General features: G+C 44.0%; 2 protein-coding genes across 7 annotated transcripts; one reads left to right on the forward strand and one right to left on the reverse strand.

The window, feature by feature from the left end:
* Positions 1 to 146: 146 nt before the first annotated feature.
* On the reverse strand, positions 147 to 13,812 carry zhx3a (zinc fingers and homeoboxes 3a). 6 transcript variants are annotated; one of them, XM_029503189.1, is made up of 4 exons: positions 13,680 to 13,812; positions 12,474 to 12,576; positions 2,134 to 5,038; positions 147 to 1,626 (listed from the first exon to the last, which is right to left on the reverse strand). In XM_029503189.1, the coding sequence occupies exons 3-4, from the start codon at positions 4,842 to 4,844 to the stop codon at positions 1,593 to 1,595; spliced, it is 2,745 nt and encodes a 914-aa protein (XP_029359049.1). In that variant the 5' UTR covers positions 4,845 to 5,038; positions 12,474 to 12,576; positions 13,680 to 13,812; the 3' UTR covers positions 147 to 1,592. The 6 variants fall into 6 exon arrangements, with proteins under 6 accessions (XP_029359049.1, XP_029359047.1, XP_029359050.1 ...); XM_029503187.1 differs by having other exon boundaries at positions 13,492 to 13,808; XM_029503190.1 differs by lacking the exon at positions 12,474 to 12,576.
* Positions 13,813 to 16,189: 2,377 nt separating this feature from the next.
* On the forward strand, positions 16,190 to 20,288 carry fam83d (family with sequence similarity 83 member D). Its single transcript, XM_029503195.1, has 4 exons — positions 16,190 to 16,861; positions 18,324 to 18,491; positions 18,641 to 18,765; positions 18,916 to 20,288. Exons 1-4 carry the CDS (start codon positions 16,376 to 16,378, stop codon positions 19,811 to 19,813), a joined length of 1,677 nt encoding a protein of 558 aa, XP_029359055.1. The 5' UTR covers positions 16,190 to 16,375; the 3' UTR covers positions 19,814 to 20,288.
* The last annotated feature ends 6,968 nt before the right edge of the window (positions 20,289 to 27,256 follow it).

Raw genomic sequence — 27,256 nt, forward strand, 5'->3', positions numbered from 1 at the left:
GTAGCTGAACACATTCCTCCAATCCAATTCACTCCTGCTGCAAGGCGCCGAGCAAATGAGACATTAGTGCTTGGTGAGTATTCAGTTTATTCTGTAAAGATTCAGAAGTGTAGAAAGGATGATACAACAGTGCTTTATGATCAGACTATTTCATAAAAGTTTTTTTTTTTTTTTTTTTCTTAAAGTGATCATAACACCGTAAGTCCAGATTCCATTTATCTCAAACCAAAATAAATTTGTAACATTCGACACAAGTGCATACACTGCTGGTAGGAGATCAACCTCCAATTTCACTTTGGATGGTATAGCACCGTTCTTAGCTATTAGCAGCTTGACAAAGATGCAGCTTAATAGGATTCATGTAGTGACTGTATGTTTATATAAACACAAGAAAATTCAGAGAAGAGCAAAGATCTCCTCATTTGGCTCTCTAGCTAGCACGATATCTCACTCTGTCATTGTCTAGGGATCAGATTGATAATTTTGCTTTAAACAACATTTTGCCAGTAACAATGTTTGATACAATTACATCTTAAAGTTAAACTCCAAGTGTACAGAAAGCAGCACAAGTTTTTTTCTTTTTTCTTTTTTTTTTTCACAGATATAGACCAACAGTGACCATCAATGCACTGGCATGTTTTTTTTTTTTTTTTTTTTCCTTAACTTTTTTTTTTTCTTATTAGGACAGCACAGTAGCTGGAAAGCAAGGTGATGGACAGACAGGTCATATCAACACATGGACAGAGCTGAGTAAGGCAACGTTAGCGTGACAGGCTTCTCTCTGTTCAGTTTGCAGGGCAGTGTAGTGTATTGATCTTGACAGAGCTGTCAATACCTTTAATGTGGGGCAGTGGGATTTTCAGCATTGCTGTCTTCATTAGTGCATTGTATATAGTCTCTTGCGTGTAGCTGAACTGCAAAGTGATCACCAACATTTATACAGATCTAAATAAAACATGTTCGATTGCATCTGGACTTACAGTGACTATAGAAGAGTAAATAGAATTGAAAAACCAAATAACGGAAAAAGTAAAATTCAAGGCAGTGCTGAAGTACTGGTTGCTAAAAAAGTAAAAAATATCACAAAGCCAACGATAACATTTCCTCGACACATCTTTTTGTTTGTCCAGTCAGTACAAATCCTCTTTTATAGTGCAGTTTCAATCATATATATATATTTCTCCCTCTGACCCAAAAACAATATCTTTCGGCCCTATCCTATCTTTGCTCATTCAAGTCAGTTTTCCAGTCAGTGTGCGTCGTTTCTCTTTCTTTTCTTTGATCCCTCGTACTGACCTCATTGTGCACCCTCCCCACACAACCACAAAGAAGCATGAAAGGCTTAAACATCACAGAACTCAAAGGTGAGAAGTTCTTTCTTGTGACGATGACAGGAAGTGATGGCAGATGGAAGAGGAGGAGGAGGAGGAGGAGGGGGGGGGGGGGGTATTCACAGTTACAGTCAGAGTCCATCGGTCCAGCTACAATCACATCTGCTGTCATTATGAACACTCTTTTCCTTAGACCACGGCCAGGGGAGCGAGCCAACCTCTAAACATGACGGTCCTCTGGTGAGATTGGGGCCTGCTTCATCACACCTCCAGCAGCTCCATCCTCAGGCGATCCCTGCCAGCGACACACACAAACAGGCAAATGCAACATGCACAAATTGTGACGATGTGTTTGGGAGGGTTCCTGTTGTGTTACTGTTGTATTGTAAGGATGTTCTTTTTGGGGAGGGGAGCGTTGTAAGAGGATGCCGCTTATGGGTTAACTTGCCTCTTGGAAAGCCATCTCACCAAAGACAATTGTCATGATTTATTCACATATATTAGCATGCACTCTCAATCTATAATTCATCGGCCCGGTCTCCTGCTTATCTAAAAATAGCTTCTTAAACACAGACCTTTGATTGCCTGAATAAGCTACTCAGCATGAGTACCTGTACACACCACCCCTGCCTCCTTTTTACTGTACATCACGCAGCAACAGCTCCAAACAACAAGCTGTCATGCTTTCATCACTCCACCTGGCTTCCATTGTTTTTGTTTCCTCGATTGACAAATAGCACTGAGCTTGTAAGACATCACAAAGTAACTATCACACTTTGTAATTCAAACATGACTGTAGTACCTGGCCTGATTGGCATCAGTCTGTTGTTCAATGAGTGACTGACTGGCTCCAGGCTGCTGATGGTCCTCCGCTCTCTCTGCCCAGGGGTCCTGCAGGACTCCCGGCTGCGCTGACTCCTCAGCTTGGCCTGGCTCGCCGCCTCCCTCGGACCCCATCAGACTGAGCAGCGGTGAGTATGTATCCTGCCACACAACCCGCTGCCCTGTGTTCAGTCCCACTTCTCCTTCAAGGTGCTTGTTCACATCTTGCTCAGCAAGTTTCTTTTTGGCCACTTGAGGGTCTTTTGGTGAATCAGGCTCTGCGTCTCCGTGGCTCTTTCCTTCCTCGGACTCTGTGGGTGATCGCTGGTAGGTCTCCAGCCACTTCAGCTGCCCATTCTTGTGGCTGTACCGGCTGTCACTGAACCAGCGCACCACCTCTGATTTGGGAAGTCCTGTCTGGAGGCTTAAGTCCTCATACTGCTGACTGCTAGGCCAACGGGTGTTGGAGAAAACCTGTCTGAGGATGTGCAGCTGCTGGGGCGTCTTGTTGCCCCACGGGGGGGAGAAAGATGGCTGAGAAGCAGACACTTCGGCCACCTCAGACTTGTGTTCTTGATGTGCAAACTCAGATGTAGAATTAGTTTCATTCATTTTCAGCCTCTTAAAGTTGATCTTGATGGGGTCGACCTTCATCTCTGGACAGCCCTTGTCCCCAGCAAACGAGTCCTCTTCTTTGATGAGTTGCTTTAAGATTGACATGCCTTTTATGGGAAAGTCCTTGTTGCATTTAGCCTCATCCAAAATGGATGAGCTGCTTTTTGTAATGACAGCAGTGCTGGTGCTTTCAGTAGGGGATTTGCTGGCATGGTTCAGGTTAGGGACGCTGTCATTACAGGTAGTACTGGGATAGTCACTGCTAACACTACTGTGGATGTAGTTGTTGTGGTCGTCGTCGGGCTTTGTGGCATGGAACTGCTCTTGTGGACTGATGATGCCACTGTTGTGATTGTTACAGGTGATGGTAGATTTGCTGGTGTTTTCAATGATCACTTGACTCTTTGCACTGTTTGAAACGTCCAATCCGATTGGTAAACTGTTGCTTTTGAGATTTGGTTTGCCGTTGGAGTCAGCAACACAGTGCTCATCATTATTGCTAATGTTGGTAGAGCAAGTGACGATGCTGTTGATGCTGTTTGTCGGGCAGCTGTTTTGCACAGGTTTCCTGGTGACAGTCTCACCACCATTACTACTGCTGGAATAGCTGCTGATGCTGCTGCTACTACTGCAACTACTGCTGCTACTGCTGCTACTGCTGCTTCGACTGCTGCTGGTGCTACTGACACAACCACTGTTTCCAGCCATATCCAGGCTGAGGCCATTGCTCTTGTCTGGCTCCACAGTGGGTGGAGTATTCTTGGTCAGTACCTGTGTTGTTTGGACTATGGATGGAAACTTTGGAGGGACAATTGGAGTAGAATACGAGACCCTGGTGACATGTGGGTTGGTTGACATGCTGGTCTGTGAAGCTATGACTCCAACAGACCTGGTTTTTAGACTGCCAAAGGGAACTTTGGCCATCTGGAAGTTTGGTCCTTTTGAGCCCGGCTGACCGGTGACAGTGTGGTGGGTTACAACGTGATTGACATGCCGTGGTGTAGTGTGTTGCTTTTGAGGTGCTCCTCCTTGGAACACAGTGTTGAACATCTTCCTCCTGGCCTCTTCAATCTCTTCAGGAGACCAGCTTATGCCCTGCTTGAGCCTTTGGGCAGTAAACCACAGTTTGATCTGCTCTTCGGGAAACTCTGAGACCACTGTTAGATAGCAGAGTTCGGCTTTGGTAGGGTAGGGGAACTTGCCAAAGGATGTCTTGAGAAAGCTGCTGGTGTCCATCGCAGCATCATATGTGGGGATGCTGCTGAGGGGGATCATCACCTTTGGAAGGTCTTTATTAGAGTCAGAGGAAGGGGGGGAGTAAAGGGAGGGAGTGTGCTGGTGAAAGACTTGGTTGGACACTGTCGTCGTAATCACATGAGTGACAGCGGTCCTCGGCATAGCTGGGGCGCCAGAAACCCTGAGAGCCCCGTTTTGAAGTTCAGGCACATTTGTCAGCATGCTGGGGTCTACATCCTTTCCAGTGTCTATCTTTCGTACCTCCACGGTGTGAGAAACCACAATCTTTTTGTGCTCCCCCTTGGCTTTCATCATCTTTGCAATCGGTGTTTTGGTGAGGGAAATCCCAGATTCACTGTAGTCTTCTCCACTGGCCGTGAACAGGCTTTGCTCCACAGCTGTTACTCCATCCCTCTTGTTGACAGTTAGGGATGCAGTGACCAAGCCCTCCATTATCTTCGGGTGGGCATTGGCATTATGCAGAGCTAGAGCCTCAAAGCGGACAACTGACACCCCACAGTTCAGGCAGTAGAAGGTGGGCTGGGCCCTGAAGTCTAAGTGGCAGTTGTGCATGTGATCCAGAAAATAGTTTAGATCTCTGCTTTCGAAACGGCAAGTCGAACAGCTGTATGTACCTCCTTTTTGTGTCTCACTGCCACTTTCAGATTTGGAGGAGCTGTGAGAGAAATGGCCAGACTCTTCTCCCGAGATGCTGAGTATGCTATCTTCCGGGATTGTTGGTAGGAGTTCTGGTAGTGAGCCCAGTATGATTTCCTCACGCACATGTTTGGATTTGGATGGTATCATGCAGGGTACAGTGGATTTCCTCTTGCTGGCCATTGTGCAGCTTTGTGTAGATGGGAGAGTGAGTGATTCGTTGTCCGGAATGAGAACAGAGGGCGGGTGGATAGTGGACTGGGTTGAATGGAGTTTAGTGTCATGGACCAGCCACTATGATATCACAGTGTTGCTTCATGCCTTCTGCCACTTTCGGACGCCTGTCACATGGACAAGATTAACAGCTCCCAAGGAACCTGTGAGGGAAGAGTACAAAATAAGGAGAGATGTGACTCAGCTCATATTTCATTTAAAAAATACAAGAAAGACACATGTGCGTTACTACGTGGAAACATAGAGGTATAAGTTGAAAAATTATTCTGCTCCATCGTCCTGAATATCATGACAAATAAAAACCTGCACACAAAAAAAATGTATAATGTATAAAACATGAAATATTTATCCATGACATATTCCAGTAAGCAGGATGCAAAGGAAGCAAACAGCCCCACACAGGGTAATAAGTGTAGGTGGAAATAATACAGTGTGATCAGTGTAGGTGGTATTAACAGTAATTACAACACTGAAGTGAAAGAGCCCGGCGCTTTTCTTTAAAAATAAAACACTCTATGGTTTTCATCAAAACCAAAGATTAAACTACTGTATGGAAAGATGTAAAGTGGCTTTTATTCATCCACTGCACATTATTTTACAAAATGGAAATACATGGAAAATATTATTACTATTTAAAAATGCATTTGAGGTTGAGTGGTTTCCGAAAATCTAAGAAAATATTTAGCATTAAATATAATCAAGGAGAACAAAGAAAAAAAATGTGGCTTCTACTCCTTCTCTCTCTCTCACACACACACACACACACACACACACACACACACACACACACACACACTCTCTCTCTTCATTCTCTCTCCTTCAATCAATGCAGCCTGTCAGTGTTCTGGTTATTTACTAGGATTTACAGACTTCTGTCTAGCTGTCACTTTTTATGAATTCAGGAAAAAAAGGAGCGTAATAATCAACACAGCCAGAGATGACAGTCTAATCTCAGAGATATTTGTTGTTTTCTTTCACTGCTGCCATAGGTTTGGCTCTTTTAATTACTGATGGCATGTGTCCACAGAATTATTTTTAGTAAAGCCTCATGATAATAACAAAACATGCACAGAAAGCTAGATTTAATGCTAAAGCAAACACCACGTACTGTAAATGTGATGTGCTGGCAGTGTTTGTATTGTTGTTGCCAGATGCCACCTACCTCCCTATAGGAAGAAGTTGATATCAATCAATAAATAAATGTAATTCACTGACTGCTATACCTTCTGGATTTTGGGACAGACTTGACCTCTCTATATGTATCAAACCTTACTGTTCTCCAAAGACACTAAAATATCCAGATGAAGGTTTGTGTTTGACTGCAGAAGTATTCAGTGTGTTTTTACAGGGGTAAAGAAATCAAATTTCATGATATCAATTATATTATGCATTATATTTTTTCTTTTTTTCACAGGGGCTGCACAATCCACAAATAAATCCATGTTGCAATTCTTTTTGTCAGCTTGAAAAATGTGATATGATAACAGTTGGATTTTGACTTAAATTCTGACAGAAGATTTTTTTTTAATAATGATGGTGCATTTTTTGTTGGGTCTTGTTTCAAACAAGCGTTTTCCTTTATGTCTGGAGAATAGATTTGTGGGCTGGGACATCTCTTACAGTACCAGCACTGTACAACAATGTTGTGGCACATTTTATCTCTAACCCTGAATATTACAACTTCTGTTGTTGGTCTTATTGTGATTTTAATTATATTTTAATTCATTCTGCAGACCTATCTTTCACGTGCACTGGGTCGTTTTCTCCTGTTTCTGTTTGGTTCAATATGGAAAAGCAGACATATGAAGCTTTAAACGTTTGGCCCGTGAAGATGAGTATGCCACTGTCACACTATATAATGCGAGCCATATGTTTTATATTGAATGTTGCAGCGTGTCTTTCTGGCATGAAGCAGTGTCAAGAGGGGCTATCAGGTGACTCGTGCGTGTGTGTGTGTGTGTGTGTGTGTGTGTCTCCCAGCAGTCAGCTGACAGCAGTACTGTGAAGGAACTGAAACATTCCTACAAAGTCTGCGAGGGTTACTACAAACACATCTGAAGCCATTTACAAGCTGCAACCTCAAAGCGCCTCATCCTACATTTGTTCAATGAGCAGTATCGTGTCATATGCATGCATGTATACACAATACACAGATCGCTGGGTGCTCAAATCTGTTGGCAAACCACATCCAAAGGCTTTCCCTTCCTATAACACTCCAGTCATACGGATGGATATGGATTTTATTTGTCCTCTTTCTTCTCTGCATTATGTACCGAGAAACATGCCTGTGTTCTCTCACAAAGCCACAAATATTTAACCAAATATGTAGGACAAGACAATGGCTACACAACACGTCAGTGTTTCATTAGTGATACAGCTGCTTTTAATAGTTATTTTAACACTGGAAAGTACAAAACATATAAAACAAATGGTGAGAGGAAAAAAAATCAAAGTGGAGCTCTGCACCCTCTGCCCTCTGTGTGAACTTGTGACTGACACACACGCACACACACGGCCTCTGTAAATCACTCGTCTCGCTCTCCGAGACTGGAGAAGCATCGATGTGTGATATGCAGCTGAAAACTAGTCTCATCCTATCATCATCTATCCATATCGCTCATATTTTACCTCATCATCCTGGAGAAGACATCAGTTGCAGACACAAAATGACTGTACCAGCCAAAAGCAGGCTTCTGCTCAAATCCAGCAAACCTCAGCATCCTGTCCTGCAGTTTGCTGATTACAATGAACCAAATTTCATATCCCTTCAACATATTCATTTTGGTCACATCGCAGCTGTACATTCTGAAAAGCACTTTCACAGACTCTCGTTTTACTGCATCCACGTGCATGTTTGCCGTGGCCGGCTGGATGGTAAATAAAAGATGAACCTGTTCCAGAATTAAAACCCTCAAATGACTGCTCAAACAGTACACACTGATCCCAGACAGACTGTGACGTCCTCCTTCTAACTACCTCTTTTTCATTTCTACTGAAGGCTGCTACTCCCTGACAGGGAAAAAAAAAACAAAAACTAAAACAAAACAAAACAAACAAACAACAACATAACTAGGTCACCAGCATCTTATGCAGTAATCCCGGTTCACTGCATCCAGACGCGGGCATGTGCTGTATGTTTTGCCGCCAGAGAGGTCATGATATCCTCTGACAGCACACTCGATTAACCCCTGGTGAGGACGCAGCGTTCATTGAGTTTGTTACACTGAACGAGGGATTTAGAAGTCCGCTTTCATGCGACAACAGGGACGTGGTGATGCACATCTGAGACATCAGTGTGAGAGATGCCACCAAGTTATAGAAGTTTGTGAAAAATCTGTAGAGGCCCCTTTTAGTTGCGGTGAAGGGATTCATTTTGGTTGCCCCACATAAAGCCCACAGCTTGTCAGTACATTTGAGAAAAGAAAGTGATGAGGAAGGTAATTTTGGTTACGGCGGTGGGCTGTGGCTGGTTCTGCAGACCCCAGAGGGGGCGAGGAGACAGATGCTGGCCTAATGCAGAAGCGCCCCTCCCTGAAAAAAACACTCCACTTCCTGCATGAGAAAACCCAAAACAAGCCAAAAGTTGAGAAAGGTTACATAAAGAATCAGGTCACCTATCAAAAGAATGGGCTGCTTTATCTGGCGAGCGAGACGTGCGATCAGACACAAGACAAGGGCTTTCCAGACAGGGAGCCATTGAATGGTTCCCTGTGAAAAGCCAGGCCTTGTGTTTCAGCGGCGGAGGTATACGACAGTCAGACGATCACTGTCCTCATGTGTCGTATGTCCCCCCCGCACTGGCACCGGCGACGAGCCTCGGGGGGGGAGCGAGCTCTTTTCATCTGAACAGACCAGAGGAGTTTCATCCGAAGTGAGGAAAAAGTGGCGGAGCTCTCAGAAGTGCCTTCTGAACACCCACGTGCAGCGTAAGCGGAGGGGCCTTGTGCGGCGAACTAACACCACGTTTGAACCATTCAACTTTTCAAAAACAAGCGTTTCCAAACAAATGGGATTAGGGCAGGTTTAAATTCTGATGGGGTTTATATGTTCCGCCTGATTTAATAGCAGCTTTAAAATTTACAGGAGGGGCTCTCTTATTTGCTCCCACACCGTCATTTCCATAACAATATTATATTTACATCTCATTAATATTTAATTATACTCTCCATACTTTTAAATGGCAAACAGTTGAGTGTGTTGTTCCCGTTTTGGCAAACCAATTTAAAGAAAGCAGCATGTATTCCCTTTCATCACCTCATAAACTGCTGCAGTAATTACAATATTACAACACGAAAAACATGCCCAATCTACAGCGAGCTGCTACCAGCGGAAAGGGAGGCGAGGCAGCGAAGTGGTTGCTACACATTAAAATTTAATTCAAAACAGTCCACAGATTCAGACACTCCCAGATTGTTGGGTCACCTACAGTTGACATTAACAAACAGCGATTGGTGTTTTTGTTGTGCTGCCTGTCACATGAATGAGAATGTGAAAGCTGGAGGAGGAAGAAGGACAAAGGAAGACAAAACTCAGACATCTGGGAATGAAGTGAGAGGATGACTGATGATGATGACAGGCTGTGCTGTTTCAATATTCCTCCCTGCTGACACCTTGTAGGCACACATCTCCGCACACACTCCTTTCCTCACCTCCGCAACATTTAGCACCTGCAATGTTCTGAAAATCTGTCTTTGAACTGAATAACTGGAGAGCCACCTCTTGATGCGACAGTCACACAAGACGCTGAGTAGAAAAAAAAATGCATAAATTCTCCCGCTTATGACAATATTTATCTTGCATGTAATTTGCTTTGACAGTGATCTGTGGCTGTCTTGAAAGACTGGCTCAGAATCAGCCCCTCCAAAAAAAGAAAAAGGAAAACCAAAAAAAAAAAAAAAGACCTGGTGTCCACTGGGAGTTGGGGCTGAGAGGAGGGGGGAACTCCTGACAGATACATTTGAATGATCAAAAAATCTGTTTAGCGGGAACATTTTCTGCCAAATGTCCATTAAATAGATTAACGTCATGTGAGTGGATCAGCTGGACACCTAAATATAAGCCAGAGACAGAGAGCAATTACTGTCTTGCACAGAGAAGAGATTGGGAACAATGGCGCCTCATTTATAAGGGAAACGTGATTCAGTGCTGGGAGCCTTTAGATGGCTGACTGTCGACTTGTGATTGGTCTGTTTTCCTGCATGTCTGGGTGTCTCCTGCGTCCATCATGCTGCCAGAGTGGACTAAATGTGGGGGGAGACAGGCTTTTAGTTTGGGGACATCTTGGTGCTTGAATGGCACTGTACATTGCCAGCATGAATAAGTGTCAGACACCAGTGTTACGTGTGCTGAAAAACAATTGAGAGTCATCAGGGTCATTAGCACAGCGCTAATACAGCACACGTGTCCACGCCGTCTTCCCTGCCTGTCCAGCTGAAGATATAAGCTGCGGATTTAGCCTGTAGGGTATGTCTTTTTTCCTTTACATGGGTGTGTTTGTGTCCGTATTAGTGTCTGAATGTCTGAGACGCAGGTGCTGTCAGCCATCTCGTCCCCCCCCAAGACCCACCCACCTCCATGACTGCAGCCTTGTCCACTGGGAGACCGGTCGGTGGTGCCACTCATGTGTTAACATCGCCATGGCAACCCCTTCTTCCCCTTGCCCACCACGCCACACACACAGTGGAGTCACTCGCCCACACCCACCTACCACGAGATACACACACACACACACAGAGTAAATTCCTTGGACTGCATCCGGTGCAGGACAAACTTAATCCACATGCCCTGCCAGCCATCTTTGAAAAGTCCATTCATGGTTCAAGTCTCTTTCAGCTAACTTTGGGTGAGGTCCGCAACAAAAACTTGGCCTTTTCCTTTCTTGATCAGTTTGTGGCCAATCGAGACTTCGGCTTCAGCATTGCCATGTTCATGATAGCAGCTGATGAAAGAAATATTACAGCTGTTCACGCTACAAAAGACCTCCTGTCAATGGTATTGTCTTGTTAAATCAGTGCAGAGGCCCGAGGACTGATGCGGTACACTACATACCTACTGCACTCTGGCAGTCTGAGCATCTTTGTTGCATGGCCCTGTTTTGTGTTAGAGTGCTCAGTGTAGAAATCTTACATTGTTCTCCGAACCCTTCTATCTGTGGCCCAGATGAATGACAGACAAATAAACCATGGTGCGCAGAGAAAAAACTCTGAGTCATGCATCCGTTTACATCACTTTTGATGAATAACTTCTTCAGTTCTGTAGCCAAGACTACAGGCATTCATTTGGCAACTTAAGATGAAAAGGAAGAAAGATGGCGGCGTACCGCACATTGTAGTGTCCATCCTAAAATGGCTGACATCACAGCCTCCTCGAACTGCCAAAGCCTGGCAAATGCCAGCTCCTGCTGACCAAACCTTTCTTGCACGGGATAGAGAAAGTGGCAGGGGCTCTTTTCCCACTAGCCCCCCCACCCCATCCCCACCCCCACCCCATCCGTGCAAAGGCGTTTCTTTTGGTCGGAACTGTGCAAACATGCTGTTTTAGTGAGCCTTTTGAGCGGTCTGGGCTTCGATACGGCATTGGTCTGATGACAAAAGCAATACCAAAAACGGTGAAAGACCCAAATAAAAGTGAACTTGTATAGGCTACCGTCTTTTCTGGTGGGAAAAAACTGGACTTAAATTGTGTTGCTGTGAATTTTCTGTGAGGACCATTAAGTGTGATACTATCGTGAATGCTTGTCTGTATAAAAATGGCTGGAAAATAGATCTGGTTGGCATTTGATAGTTGATTTTCTCCTCTGAACTCCAGGAATGTTATACACTCCATGTCAGCTAAATCTGCAAATCATGACCATATGACCCTCTTTGGTATTCTCTGGCAGAATATTCATTTTGAGCTGTAGGAGGCACACACAAAATAACATCCTCAGTGGACGCTGTTGGAAACCAAAACACCAAGTCCTGAGTACAATGCTCCAGGTATACGAGGAGTGGCACGAAACACTGTTTTGCAGAAGGGAGTGGGCACTCTTGGCTCACTATATTGTGCCTGTGTATACAAACAGTCCGCATAACGAAAACTGTGAGCTGTGCTTAATTGCAGGGAGTGAGGGATGAAAGGCAATATGCCTGGCCTCATTAGAGCAGTTCCGAGAAGGGAGATGGAAGACCGTTCCCAGGGATCCACAAAGGGAATTGACATTCCCCCAGTGTAAGCGTCCTGCTGGAGTGAAAAACTCCACACACGCTGAACTCACCGGGCCAAGCGGAGCCCGGTCTGCCAGAGCTGCACAGCGAGAGCTCATTTACCTTTGTTTTGCCGGTCATCACAGACGCCTGCAAATTAACCATCAGACTGAAGAAATGTCCACTGGAGAGCAGACTGTACTCCACGCTTAGACACACTGTCCACAGACCAAACACCTACCCTCTCAGGGAAACAATGGCAGGCATGGGTGTTGCACAGTCATCTCCATGACCTACATTATATGTAGCAAGCTTACATGGTTAAATAATAATAATAATAATAATAATTAGAATAATAATAAAAACCACTCCAAAATTTGACAGTGAATCATACTTCTCACAGAGGCTGCTTGAATGATCTGGGGCTGTCTCTTGTGTTACACTGGACACACACATGATCCACAGAGGCAACATTAGTCAGCACAGAGGTCCCTCCCCTAAAGGCAGAGGGAGACACATGGCATTCAAAGCTGGGTCAATATTTATGTACACACAAGAAAATGTGACTGTACAGAAACGGATATTTTTTCAACACAATGCCTCACGGATAATCTGCAGTTTGCAAAATATGTGCAAACATCTGAAATGTCGCTGTGCTCTTCTTCTCTACTGTATATATCCCAGTATGTGTGTGTGTGTGTGTGTGTGCGCGCGCGCGCGCGTGCGCGAGCACAGCAGCACATGTTGGTGAGAGGACGAGGAGGAAATGAAAGAAAAAGTCCTGTGCATAGAGATACAGGCCTACCTTTCTGCCCTGGCAAGAGGAAGAAAATTGGAGAGTGAGCGATCAATAGATGAAAATTGATACTTGGCGTGCACTTTGGATATCTGTGGGCTCGGAGGCTTCTTATATCAGTCGATAGAGCCGCTAAAGCACTCTCTTCAGAAGTCTTTCACAACTAAAGGCACTCACAGTCACAGCACAGCGGGGAAATACAGCGCATTGTGCAATAAAATAAGCAGATACGCCACACAGTATAGCGAGGAGGAGCGCACATTCAGCCCGACGGAGGATCCGTTGTTGTAACTGTAACAAACTGACGAGTTAACCCGTTTCACTTCATTCACGGGGCTGTGGGGCAACACACCGCCTCGCCGCCGACTTGCCAAAGGCGATCTGGCACTCTATATAACCTTATGAATATCCCCCAAAATCCTCCACCCCCTCCTCCACCTACTGTCGCCATTTTATACATTGGCGACTTCATATAAACTGCCTTGACTACAGCACCAGATGAAAATTCAATATTCAATAGCGAGACATAATTTCAGTAAACAACTTTGGAGATCGCCCCTTTGCCAATAACTATCCGCGTTTTTTTTTCTGTTGGAAGAGCAGATGGTGTCCTTACCTCAACAGTCGGTGGGAAAAAATGGAATCCGACATTAATATATAAATGAATAATATTGGATTAGCTCCGATCGTTGCGCTTTGAGAAGAAGAGGAGGCGAGCAGGGGGTGGGAGCTCTCCTCAAGTGAACCCGGTGAACTGGCGTGAACCCGTCAGTGACCACGGTAAGGTACATTACATTACATTACCTCTTCACCCCTCAGCCACACTGTACGGAGACGGCAAAACAACCTATGGTCGGCGGCGCAGGACGAGGCAGCTCCAACAAAATTATAGCGAGTGTATTTCCTATGGACACGTGATTCGGAGCGTCATCCAAAATCCAAAAGCCCTTTCATCTAAAATTTTGGAGGGGCGGGGATGAGATGAGGATGTGTGTGTATGTGTGTAGTATATATAAGTGTGTGTCGGAGGGGAGGAGGAGGAAGAGGAGAGGGGGGGTACGTATACTGAGCTCCGTGCACATTTGGGTATGTAGTTAGAGGTATGGCAGCCCTCTCTCACATCGGGACATACATAGTTACAATGGCGCCGCGCAGCAGCCTAACGGATGGACTGTATTGTGTCAAATTTGGGATTTGACTTGAGTTCAGTGATCTGCTGTTTCAGTCAGCTTCATCACCCAAAAGGTCCTGTTAATTAGGTCACATGTCTTTTTCAATTGACGGCTGCCGTCTTTAGCAAAAAGAAAAAGGATCTCTTGATAGGCTACTATGAATATTAATCGTTGAGGGAATTGTCATTTAAAGCGCAAGCCTATTAGCCTGGAGGATTAAAATAGACTTTTACGCACACGCCTAATAGTGGGAGAGCAATTTCTGTACTGTACTGTAAATGCGGCCTGGTTGTTGTGCCCGTACATTTTCGTAGTTAATTATAACAGGACTTTTTTCCTTTCATCAATTTACCTTTGGCAGTTGTGTGTTGAGGTGTAGACTATTTTATGGTTCAAATAACTGTAATCGTAGTGTACTTGTTGGCTCCTGTGTGCGTAAAAGCACGCAGGGGGGCTAGAATGGCACGGGGGAAAAAGACAGTTTTACTATGGCATTATATTTTTGAATAATATATCAATAAGAGAAAATGTGATATTGTGGCAGCAATTAATAAATATTTGCATGACATGCCACCTTAATGTCTATATTGAATTATAGAAATATTGTATCGTGTCTGCTTAGAAATATTACATAAATATGGACAGTTCTGACATGACGTGAACATAGTGTGTAACAGGTAGTTGGGCAAAATATCCACAACGTTAATGTGAACATCATTAATGTAACAGCATACTGGGCCACAACCGGCCTCCTGCATGAGGGACACACGGATTTGCCCTCGCCAGCTTCAAGATCCTGGCGGGGTTCAGACGCTGACTGTAGCTGTGGATGTGTACAGTCAAGAAAAACAAAGATTATCTATCAGGAAGAGGATTCACTCAATAGCATAACAGGACTGGATACCGTGGTAGGAAAGAGACGTGTTTCCGTGCATGATCTGGCCTGATACTGAGAGTTAGACAGTTGACGTTAATTTATCAAATGGGAACTTTAAAAAAATCTTCACTGATATCGGAACATCTGAGCCGCAGGTACTGACATTATTACATAGACTGTATGGCTTTAAAACTATAAGGTGACATTTGGCATTGGTGGACGCCAATGAGGCTCTGCCCTGGCTCACAGAACCCCGCACTGAACATCTTCCTCTTCATTATTTTTTCAATTAAAATCCTGCAGGTTCGAGCTTTGTTTTCCAAATGACAAAGAACAGCGAAATCTGTGATTGTGGGCTTGAAGTTCACGGTTGTGTGGCGGAGCAGTGAGGATGTACTCGATGTAAGTGATCAGCAGCCGCCACAGGCGTCTCCAGAGCCACTTGACGGATCCTCAGCCCTTTTAATGCTCACACTGTTTGCAAATGAGTCTGGTAGCGCGGCCGGTCGAAGCCGGAGGCATCGTGGTGTTTTTCCTATCGTTTTATTTATTTATTTCATCTACATCTGGCCCGTTTCTTTGAGAGTTTTCATCTGGTGCCAAACGCGCAGCATCCAGCAGAGATACTGTTGCTATGGTTACCCGCGGCTTGCACACACCTTGCGCTCGGATGTGCAAAGGTGACAGACCAGATGGCGGAGCGCATCTTCGGGTGGCCTGTATGATTTATTCCATGTACACTTTCTCTGGATGTCCTGGCACAGCGGGACAGTGGGACGGGCCTTCGCTGTCGCCACCACTCGTCTATAAAATGAGTTTCTGTGACAAATGTGGCCATTTACGAGGCCTGGGTGTTGACTCGGCCCGACAGGAAACTGGAGGCGTTGTTCGGTGAAAAGATGAAGCCCGTCTTCAGTAACCAGAGCAGGCTGTGATGACAGTGCGGTCAAACTTCTCCGGGCCACCCTCACGAGCTCCCCGCGTGGTCACGGATGAAGGCCAAACGTACGGGGGCTATTAGCGCGAGGTATTTTGATTTTGAGGGGAGGTCTGCAGTTTGTAGCTTCAGCTTTTAGAAAGAAACGTTGTTCATGGAGCGACAGCGTCCGCGGGATCAGGGAAACGTGTCGGAGTGGGAGGTCTGGCCTGATGTCTGTCTTTCTGCGCTGTAACCGGATCAGGGACCGGAGGGGGGCGGGCCGGAGGCTTGTTTGGCTCCGAATGAGCCAATGAGAGCTACTTTGGTTTTGACTGACAGTCGGTCTCGACGAGCCAGGAGACGCCAGTCAAGTCGTTCGGCCGTGCAGCAGCCAATGCGGATCCACGTCGGACAGGAGCGGAGGGAAAGCAGAAAATACGAATCCGTCTCCTTGTAGGTCAAAGCCGTTACCTGCCAGCACCTGCGGGACAGCGGAGCCTGTGGAAAAGACAAGTGCAACGGATAGCGACACATGGCCCTGTCACAGTGTCTGGACGAATCTCCTCTGAGGCCGGGCCCCAGAGCCGTGGGGGCCGACGACCTGAACCTGCAGGAGGTCTACAACGAGAGACACCGGCTGGCCCTGGAGGAGCTGCTGTCCGGCGGCCTCGACAGCTTCCTGGACTTCCTCAGGAAAGAGGGGGTCCCCAACTTCCTGTCGGAAGACGAGATCCAGCGGATCAGGGCCGCTGCCGTGTCCCCACGGTGCGTGTCCATTCACGGAGAGGACCAGGGGCCGGAGCAGTCCCTCAGCAGCTCCCTGGACTGCTCCTCCATCACCTATTTCCCCGAGGTGTCGGACGTGGAGCCGCCGCTGCTGGAGATGGGCTGGCCCGCCTTCACCGCCGGGTCTTACCGGGGAGTGACGCGGGCCGTGGCGCACTTCCAGCCCAGCTACGGAGTGAGCATCTACAGCTGTAAGGAGGCAGCCAGGCGGATGATTAAAAGTGCCAGAGAGGTATGCACGAAGACAACACGTCTCCGAAGAAGTGTCCTAAAAGAATCTTTAAAGTTGCCAAGTGATAGTTATTTTCTTAAAAATCACTCTCCTTCCTGCAGGCGCAGAGACCTTGATATTTCACCGTGTCCTCTCGTTTCGCAACAATGTTACAACTATTTTGAGTACTCCAGTTATTTCACACTGTGAAGTATTTATTCCTAAAAAAAAAAAGGCTACGGTGTTACAATGTAGATTTACACAGTTGCAGTTCACCAATACTTGGTGGCTGTGTGTTAGTTTAGATTGATTTTTTTATACTTTGTGTGAAGATTTTTTTTTATTGTTTGTAGGAAAACTCAAGTTTTAAATGGTCTTTGAATCAACTTTAAAATATATGTCCCTGTGGAATTTTCTTGATCACTGATTATTAGAGGTTCAGCTCTTTGAAATCTTGACTAGAGCCACAGCAGTGACCAACAGGCAAAAAAAAAAAAAAAAAACTGCATGAAGATCCATGGAGATGTTCCTAACGGGAGCTGTCAGTCCTGTCTTTGGTTTTGAAAAGAAACATTCCAGCATGAGGAGCATGAGGGGAGTCTGCGGCTTCAGCAGCACCTCAGGCCTGAGTTGGGCCTGCACACCAGATGTGCCTCGACTTGCTTTTCTTCACTCCATGAAAATTTGCATTCTCTTTTTCATTAGAGAGCATTCAACTCTGGATTTCTTCTGTGGTTTACAGCTAAAAGATGGTGGTGTATGCAGCCAGTTTCACACTTGCAGCCATTTGAAACCTTTGAAAAATATTCTCGTTCAGAGATGGCCTGTCCTTTTGTAATGGTAAACCACCCACGGCACAGTCTTTATTGTGCACTGAAGCCGCTAACTGTAACAGCACACCATGTGCGTACATCAGCTCTGGTCAGCTCACAGAAACAGCCTTGGCCTGTTTTTCTGTGAAATCTAATTCTTGTTTTTACAGATTTTTGCTAAAAAGTAAGCAGCCAGACGCTATCATCCAAATAAGGTGGGCAACTCCTAACAAAGCTCCATGTGCATAACACCAGTTTGGAGCAGTACATCTGAGATATGTAAACACCCATGGCTAATCCTCCACATGCAACCTTTACCACAACATGTGAAATTCCTTTTCTCTTCGTGAAAAAGGCAAATCTCAGGGCAAAACAAAGCCCTGGAAACTGAAGGCAGGCCCTACAGCGCACCTACTTGTCTCCTGTATAAAAGTCATTTGTTTGCTGACCAAGCGTTACCACTGATTGCCATGGTAACAGACCACAGTCAATAGAAAGCTCATCAGCACACACATTACAGGGAGTGTGTCTGACAGAGATTCGAAGCTCTGTTTGAATAAGGCCTTGCATTTGATAATAATGAAAACACAATCATGTGCTACATCTGGGAGAGCACGGCTGCAGCCCCAAAAGGAATTCTATTATATTACCTCTGTAATTTTCCACTGCAGGTGATTGCCATAGTTACAGACTCCCTGACAGACCTGGATATCTTTAAGGATCTTCAGGAGGCATGTTCCCAACGCAGAGTCCCTGTCTACATCTTGCTGGACCAATCATGCGCTCCTGCTTTTCTCAAGATGTGCAGAAATGTCAATGTCTGCCTGGATGACCTTCGGGTATGTGGTTGGTTCAGTAAAGCAGGGTGTGGCTCTGTGTGCAGAACATCAGATGGCGTCAAATTAAAATATGTCCTGAAGATTTGATGTGACTGGGCGGTACCATGTTCATCTCTCATTCCTTTTCTTTCCCTTTTTAATTCTCACAGCAAATGAGAGTGCGGACCATAACAGGCACGACCTATTACATGAGATCTGGCGCGAGGATTACGGGGGAGGTTCATGAGAGGTTCATGTTGATTGATGGAAACAGAGTAGCCACAGGCTCCTACAGGTAACAGCCTGTTAACCATTTTACCTTAAGTCAACCAGGACACACTGTTTTATTTGGCTATTATGTGGAATAAAAATGAACGTTATAATTTTTTTCCCTAGGGTTACAGACTTTCAGTCATGCATGTATTTTAATTCCATTGCTATACAGGTTCAACTGGAGCGATGGCAAACTGAACAGCAGCAACCTCATCGAGCTTTCAGGCCAGATAACAGAGAAGTTTGACGAGGAATTTCGCATCCTCTATGCCCAGTCTTTACCTTTAAACACCCGCACACCTCTGAGTGCCCGAAACAGCGGCATCTATGAGCACCTCTTCATCAAACACTCATCAGTCATCTCCTCCCCTCATTTGGCCAGAGAGAGGCCTGTGGAGCCAGTGTGCCTTACCAGCACACCCAGCCACAAGCCCAAAACCTTAGCGGCGCAGCTTACATGTGAACCATCAGCTTCAGAGTGTTGCCAAAGCAGCCCAGTGTCTGACTCCTCCACCATAGGTGAGGACTGGACAGAGCAGCAGAACGTGCAGGAGGAGATCCTGGCTGGTAGTACGACAAGGCGTTTCTCTGCAGAGCGGCCACCAGAAGTGGCACTGGTCACCCCTAACACCGACTACTGCCACGCTTCCACTCAGACCAGCAGCTCAATGAGGGACATCGACACCCAGACTGACCTCCAGCTCACACAACAACCAACCCTCATCAAACAGACAGCTACAGCACCTGACCTGACCAGCTCTCCCTCCTTTACATCATCCCGGCAGAATTTGCCCACCCAGGCAGCTCCAGATGGCACCTTGAAGGACTGCTTCCACAATCTGACCAAAGAGCGCCAGCACCACTACGCAGCCATTCGCTCCAAGCTGGAACACATGGTGACCGCCCTGTCCCAGAGGCGAGAGCTAGCAGACGTCACCAACATGACTCAAGGGCTTGGCGTGCACAGCAGGCAGAGGGCACAAAAAGACAGGGAGCAGGACCCAAACCCCAGCCTGCTTGTTGAAAGTGCGGGCATGGGCACATGGCCAAGAACCAGATGTGTACACTAGCTTGTCTTCAGGGATTTCAGTGATGGAGGGTGGTGGGCAAAAAGCTGTTACAGGGTTTCCTGTGGATCTTCTGTTTCAGATAAACACTTTTGGCTTTTGCAGTAGAATTTCAGCTTTTTTTCCCTTCATCTCTGCTGTGTCCACTTTTGTTCTTTTCATGCGGTGCCTGGTCCATGTTGAAAGAATTTCTAGTGAAACTGCTATACCTGGTTACAATTGACACTAACACAAAAACATAGTTTGACCAAAGACACAGTGCAATATAAATTTTTTGACCATGTCAGTTTAATAAATATAATTTGCTGATGTGGTTAAGACTGGATAATTTCTGCTATAGTTTGAGTGAAAATGTGCTCAAGTGCTGTTTTGATTATTTAAATCACATTTGGTTGCTGTAACTGCATCTGATCATCATTCCAGCGAGCAGCTGGCTCTCATTGTGCCTTGCTAATAAATAAAGTAGTATTTTGCTACACAAGGGCTTATTTTTTGTCTCTTCTCACCCGTCCTAATTATGCACCTTTTGTGTTCCTTTTTAGCATCAGTGTAGTCGAAACTGCAATCAAATCCTCTTGAAGAATGTGAGAAAATATTTGTTCAGAAGTTCTAGTATGCACAAGGAAGCAAACCATCCCCAAAGTGACTTTACAAAGAGAATGAGCACCTGCGCCTCGTGCCTTTGTGCAATTAGACGGGAGACAGCATCTGTGATACTGGCACCTCTGCTGATCATGTGGCCAATCACAGTCACCGATCGGGGTGAACGTGGAGGAGAAAAAAGGCTGTCAGAGATTACAAGCATAGGTTAAGGAAAATAAATCCCAAAGTAACAGGACAGATGATTTACTATTATCATTTTTTAAATATATTTTCAACACCAGGTCCCTGAACAAGCTCAGGTTTAAAAGAAACCAACAAAGACTATTTTTAAAAACAGCAGGCATATTGATGATTGTTTTTGTAACGCTCCATATGCACAACAATGGACTTCAAGTTCCTAATAAATGAATCATAGAATTTACATGAGCACTATGTGCTGCTGGGTGTGGCACAAGCAGTGTTACAGTCTTCATAACACGCTAAAGCACAAAGGTCCCACTGTGTGTATCAAAACAAGCCAATGTCTTGGCTGTGGCGAGAAGAGTGCTCTGAATGCCCTCGGTTATAAATGCATTACTCCCAGCTCTGTCTGACCATTGTTGAACTACATTGATGAGATGAGAGGTGCAAGTGTCTCCTATCAAGATGTAGATAAGCTTTATTGACTTAGGAAGGAGATTTGGTGGACATGGTCTGAGAATGTGATGGAAAACAGCAAGCATTTAGAATCACTCACCACTGTAGTTAACTAATAAGCTGAAGTAAATCTTTTGCTCATGGCTCAGTTTTATCAAGAAATTTATAAGACACAGTGGTCTACATGGAAACAGTGAACTGCTTTTCTACCTGAATGCAGATGTGGAAATTATTTCACACATATTTCAAGATTTGGCAAATGAACAAATTGGAGTTGATGTAGTCTTGTTTTCACCTTTTATATTCATTAACACCACTGATATTGCTGACATTTTGAGGCATTTAACAGAAGCTTATTCCAACTGTATGTTGTTCAATAATACTTAATGAATTCAGTCACTGCTTTGTTACTCATTTATTATGGGAAATAAATAGCTGCAGTTACTGTAGCGGAGTATAATGTATGAGTTGGTTGTGTGATACAGGAGTAAATCTAGCATTTTTTTTGCCACATTTATATGACAGTTTTAATATTTCATAAGCCACTGATAAACTGAATTTATAAATCATGGCTGGAGCTTGGGCTTTTTCTTTTTTTTTTTGCATTGTTCATTAATCTGATGATCATTTTCATGATTAACAGGTTCATTGTTTGGCACATTAAACACATTTTTTCATTTAAATGTAAGCTTTCTCCCAGTACTTATTTATCTGTGATTCTTGTTAATGGACACAAATAAATCCTCACCCAAAATGTAATGTAAAAAAAATTTTTTGTTAATTGCTGTTTCAATCGTATTGATATTCTGTATTTAAAAATAAGTGTCATATTATCATGCTGACATAACACAGCTTAAACTTTAAACTATTATATAGCAATAAGGAAGAACAGCAGGCCCTTCAGCGGCTCCTCCTCAGGTGCATGTATTTCCTGCCAGGCAAAAACATCAACAGCCTCTGCATTCATTATGCAAAATGGCATGGCTGAATGGAATTGATATACAAGTAAATACAATAGTGGTAATGTGTGAAAGAATGGTAGTTGATTGTAATTGGTTCCTGCAAAGCTCAAACCACAATCAAGGGAGCAGTGGGGGATCCCTAAAACACAGTCTGCACCCATTAGGCTTGGTTGACTGGTAAACAGATCACATACTCCATTTCTCATGTTACAATCAAAACACTGTATGTGTGATTTACTTTTTAAATAATTTTGTTCCTTAATAGAAACTGCAAATTTTCATGCATTTACTTGGATACCACTTGATAGGAGCATAAACTTTGACACTAGCAGGACTCAGACACCAGAGGGAGCCCTGTCCTCAGTTTAAACACTCTCGCTGTTTTCCTCTTAGGTTGTCCTGAATTAGTCCCTGCACTGCTGGAGTAGAAACTGAAGACTTTTGTCTTAGAACAAAACCATTCAATTATTGGCCTGTTTCAAAAAAACGTTTCCCGAACTATCACAATTTGATTCATTTGTTAGATTCCAATTGTGTCATAGATCACTTCTGACACTCGCCGACTGTATAATTTTCATTTTTGAGTTAAAGTGGACAAGGCGCCACTGTCTGATGTCCTCTTCAGGTCACCTATGGCCCCTGGAGAATTGTGGCACAAACTCTCCTGATGCATGCTGGGTACAATCCTTGTGGATGTCAGCATGTCTGACAGAAGGCGTAACTTTATATCCAACAAAATATTGTGCTAAAGCCTAATCCAGCTAGTCAGCACATAATACAAAATGCATGATGACAAATCACGCCGAAAAAGACGGAAAATAACTTGAAATGTGGATGCGAAGGGCCAGAGACAGCGGCAGTCATGGTTTGTTTTAGAAGCCATTGGATGCTAAAGGTGTTTTCATTTCTAGAACATGAAAAAAAATGTAGATTTTGGGTGTGTGTGTTAACACCAACATCCCCCCCTTCGACCCTGTTCTTCACTACTCCACAGCCCCACTACACAGAAGGGACCAGGATGGCACAGAGAGACAGTTATTGGATTCATACAGTATGCATCCCTGGCCCCCTCAGTGCCTGGGTGTGAATTGGACCTCTAATTGTCACATAATGTACGTGCTACAACATTTTATTATCACAAAAACTGGACAAACAATTAAAATACTTAAATTCATGCCAAATGTTCAGATTTTGGCTGCGGCTGTTGGAAGTAAGAAACATTAGGTTTGGCTTCTGACACTGACTGACAGAGCGGAATGGCTCTCCTGATGCTGAGCATAAACCTTTTAATTACAGCAAACATGGTTGATGAGTTTGAAGCTTGATTACTTGGCCTTCAATAGTCAGATTGTGAGCTATAGTGACTCCCAGAGGTGCAATTTGGCACCTCTAAACACTGCCAGCCTCTGTGTTTAGCAATCACATTTACCCTACAGTACACCCAAACAGGTGTGTGCGACCGAATACACACAAGCTCATGTGTGTGCACTCACACTTTTAATTATCAGTATGAACAAGCGAGGCTGGATGCAGGAATTTCAGTCTATTCTTCAATTTGGAGAAAGAACCTGACTTGAAGAAAACACTGATAAAATGTGCTTACTGTGCTGAGTCCTACTTTGTTGAACTGTGCCTGTCATAATGATTTGGTGTTTGCTGTGCCATCTTGGCCTTGTTTTCCATCAGGGCGGCAGGCGGTTGTCACTACAGCGAGGAGGGAGCGTTCTGCCTCAGGCCACGACACACTGATAATGAATGTTCAGCTCATTGGAAAATAAAGTGTGTCTGAATTATGCGGTCAGGATCTGGCTGTTGTTTGGGTGTGTGAGTCAGGCACAGTGACATGTGCGGACATTCAGTTTGCACACCAGCCAGTCACTTCCTGCTCTGTTATGCTGATGCCAGGCAGCACTCAGACTAATGCAGGTGGAAGGTATTGTTGATAGGCTCTTTGTGCTAAACTGCATGTTGAGCTTTAAAAACACGCTGTCCGGCAACAGCCTTGCTGCTATTTTTAGACGGGTACAGCTGCTCCTTAGCACCGAGCCCTAAACCAACCGTCCGCCGGAGATTTATGGCACAAGCCCAAGAGAAACAGCTGTAGTGTGGTGCCACTTGCTTGTTGAAGGAGTACAAACTAAGGTCTATCAAGAATTATATTTATTTTATTTGTCGTAATGCCGTTTCACGACAGCTGACAGCAGTATTAAATGTAAGTGAGAGAGTGGGATGCCTCACATTGTTGAGTGTTTAGACCACGAGTCTGGAGTGTCCGGTACTGCAGCGATGAGTCACACCTCGGTCACAGTGCCACCTGGGTCCAACATAAGTTCAACACTTGTGGCAACACCATGTGTCCAGGCATGTTAGCTCAGCATACTGTTCTATACAAGAAAAATATCACCAGTTTGTTTGTCAGTGGAAAATACTTCCTAGCCTTGTGTATGTTAATACACAATAATCTGGGTGAGGACAGAAGACAAAAAAACATCCTTGGGACTTTGTGTTTTGTATAAAAATCTAACTTTTGTTATTTTTCTGCCCAACTTGTTTCACAGTCCCGTACAGCACAGCCTCAGTCTGACCGGGGCCGTGACGACTTCGGTCGTGTGAATTGGCAGGAAACTGCCTTGGAGCGACAGTCGGCAGAGAAATCGTCCTGGTGGTGGCTGCCTTTACACACATTGTATGGGTATGTTTCGGGGGGTGGGCTCTGAACATGCAGCTCCCCCACTGTAGCAGCTAAGCTTAAGTTTAGCTTATCACTGTCTGTTTGTTGACTGCATTATTCAAAAGGACACCTTATCAACTGGGGCGTCTTGTCTTAGCCCTCTACGCCGTGTGGTCCACACAATGATCTACACTGTTCCACATTACCTCTGGTGTCTATTTCAGCAGCTCTCTATCCATTTATTGATGCATGTCTTCCATTGATCCTAACATTGATTTGCTATGCAATCCATTATCCATCTGTCTGTTTCAGGGGGCTTTTAAATGATCCACCAGATTGAGCTATTAAGGGGAGTAGTGGTGAAGTCCAAAGGTTGGTGATACATTCAGGGAGAGAGGGGCGTTTTGTGTGTGTGTGTGTGTGTGTGTGTGTTAGTTGGGTGTAAGCATTTCAAAGTGTGTCACACATTGTTATGAAATTTAAATGATAGTAGAACTGAGTGTAGACATAATAATAAAGAGTCACAATTACATTTGGATTAAACCCCAAAATGTGTGTGGAGAGAGAAATATCATCGAGGTATCAATACTTAATATTGCTATGAATAATAATAATTATAATAATGATGGTGATAATTTTAATGGCTATTGTTGTGTTTTGTATATTAAAATAAATGTAATAAACATCTCACCAGAAAATCAAATATATCCTCTGATTACTAATCTTGTTTTGTAATTCTGAACAAGACACAAATCTAGTTCAGACTTACGTGTGAGTCTGAACTAGATTTGTGCCAGTTGTAGCTTTTGAACTAAGGTCTGTATTGTCCAAACACAGCACTGGTTATTTGACTCCTTTGGTCCAATAAAACAGGAACTTAAAAAATACTGGAAGAACTTGGTACAAAATGTTATATTCTTAATATTCTATTTCATTCTTGCCATAATATTAAATAAATACCATAATATCATAATGAAACTTGAAATATAAAATAATGTTTACTGTGTGTGTGCTCATGTTTATTTTGATAGTTAAAATGATTGAGTGTTTCCTTGATTTTCATTTATTCTGCCACAGAAACAGTCAGAAGCAATGTTTACTGGTTTCAACTCTAACCCCCTAACTCTGGTGACAGGACGAGCCTTGTGTCGAGCTGGCAACACCTTGTTGAGCGGCAAAGAGTTAGGAAATGTTGTCAGGAATGAAAATAAAACATGTGACACCTTGATACAAGCTAACGTTAATCGCTTCATGAATGAGAAACCAAGCACTGCCAATATTTGTGATGAAAATCTTCCAAACAGTGGAACTCATCACTGTGGACGTCTATATGAAGTGCACAAGGAGAAGTAAGCTGGTCTGAAGAACCTGGATGAACAGATTGTAGGCTCTTGTGTGTGGAGACACTGACAAACACGCTCTCAGTCTCAGATCAAATAAAAACTGGCGTGGCCAAAAGGTTCTTAGCAACAAATACTCATCTTTTCATTCTGTCTTATCAGAGAATGAATACACACATGCCTCATAAAGCTACTGTTTATTAAAAATGTCAATATTATAACAAAATGTTGGAACAGTTCTACTAGTGTTTGGATTCTAAGTCCCTTTTGTGAGGAGTTTTTTAATTTTCCAGTTTAACCTGTATTGATAGGAGGATGTGACATTTGGCACATTTGACAATAATGTTTGTTTTCTTTTTTTGAGTTAGACTGCAAGGTGGATGGATACCACTCTCATATGAGTCTGTGAAGTACCAAACTTCAGCCAAGATAGTTCAGTTGTACATATAAATATTCGCTTTAAATGTCACTAATGTATATGTTAAATCCTGTTTCTTTACTCTGTGCACAAAGTAAACACCAATTTAGGGTATTCCAGGGAATTGCATCTGACCTAGCGAGTTCAAAAGGGAAAAATTTGGAATGATTGTATTTTTTGGACCAAATGTAGCAAATTGTTTCCTTCATACCCTACATACAAAGAGAGATTGGTGTCAGCCTTCACATTTCACTTTTGGCAAGACAATGAGGAATTATTAGATTTTTTGCAACAACATCAAGCTCATTATCACCTTTCAGAATTCAACTGGGTAAACTTAAAAATGCTCAGTCATCAAGCTTAAGGAAAAAAAAAAAACAGCAAAAACAAAACAGGTTGGGTTTCACCTGACAACAGCAATATACAGGATAAACACATCCTTCCTACTACTCTTCTTTAAAGGTCTTTTTAATTAGATTTTTTTTGTTGCTGTTTTTTTTTTTTTACACAGACGAGTATGCTCATATTTTTTATGTTTCCTGTTTTTTGGAATTGTGGTAGTGTTTTCAGGGTAACACTTTAATCTTCCTCTAAGAACATACTTTGAGGAAACAAAGAAAATGCCACCAGCCAAACATGGATGTGGGCCACTAAGACGGGAGGGGCTTCAGATTGAGATGCAAGATGGATTCATATATATTCATGAATTCAGTCAGAAAAGTCAAACGGAAGCAGTATGATAATCTTGCAGTAATTGCATTTTTCCCTCCAACTGTTTTTGGCAGAGTGAGAGCCGCATCCTGAGACACCAGACAG

The sequence above is a fragment of the Echeneis naucrates genome, chromosome 5, assembly GCF_900963305.1.
Source record: "Echeneis naucrates chromosome 5, fEcheNa1.1, whole genome shotgun sequence".
NCBI lineage: Eukaryota > Metazoa > Chordata > Actinopteri > Carangiformes > Echeneidae > Echeneis > Echeneis naucrates.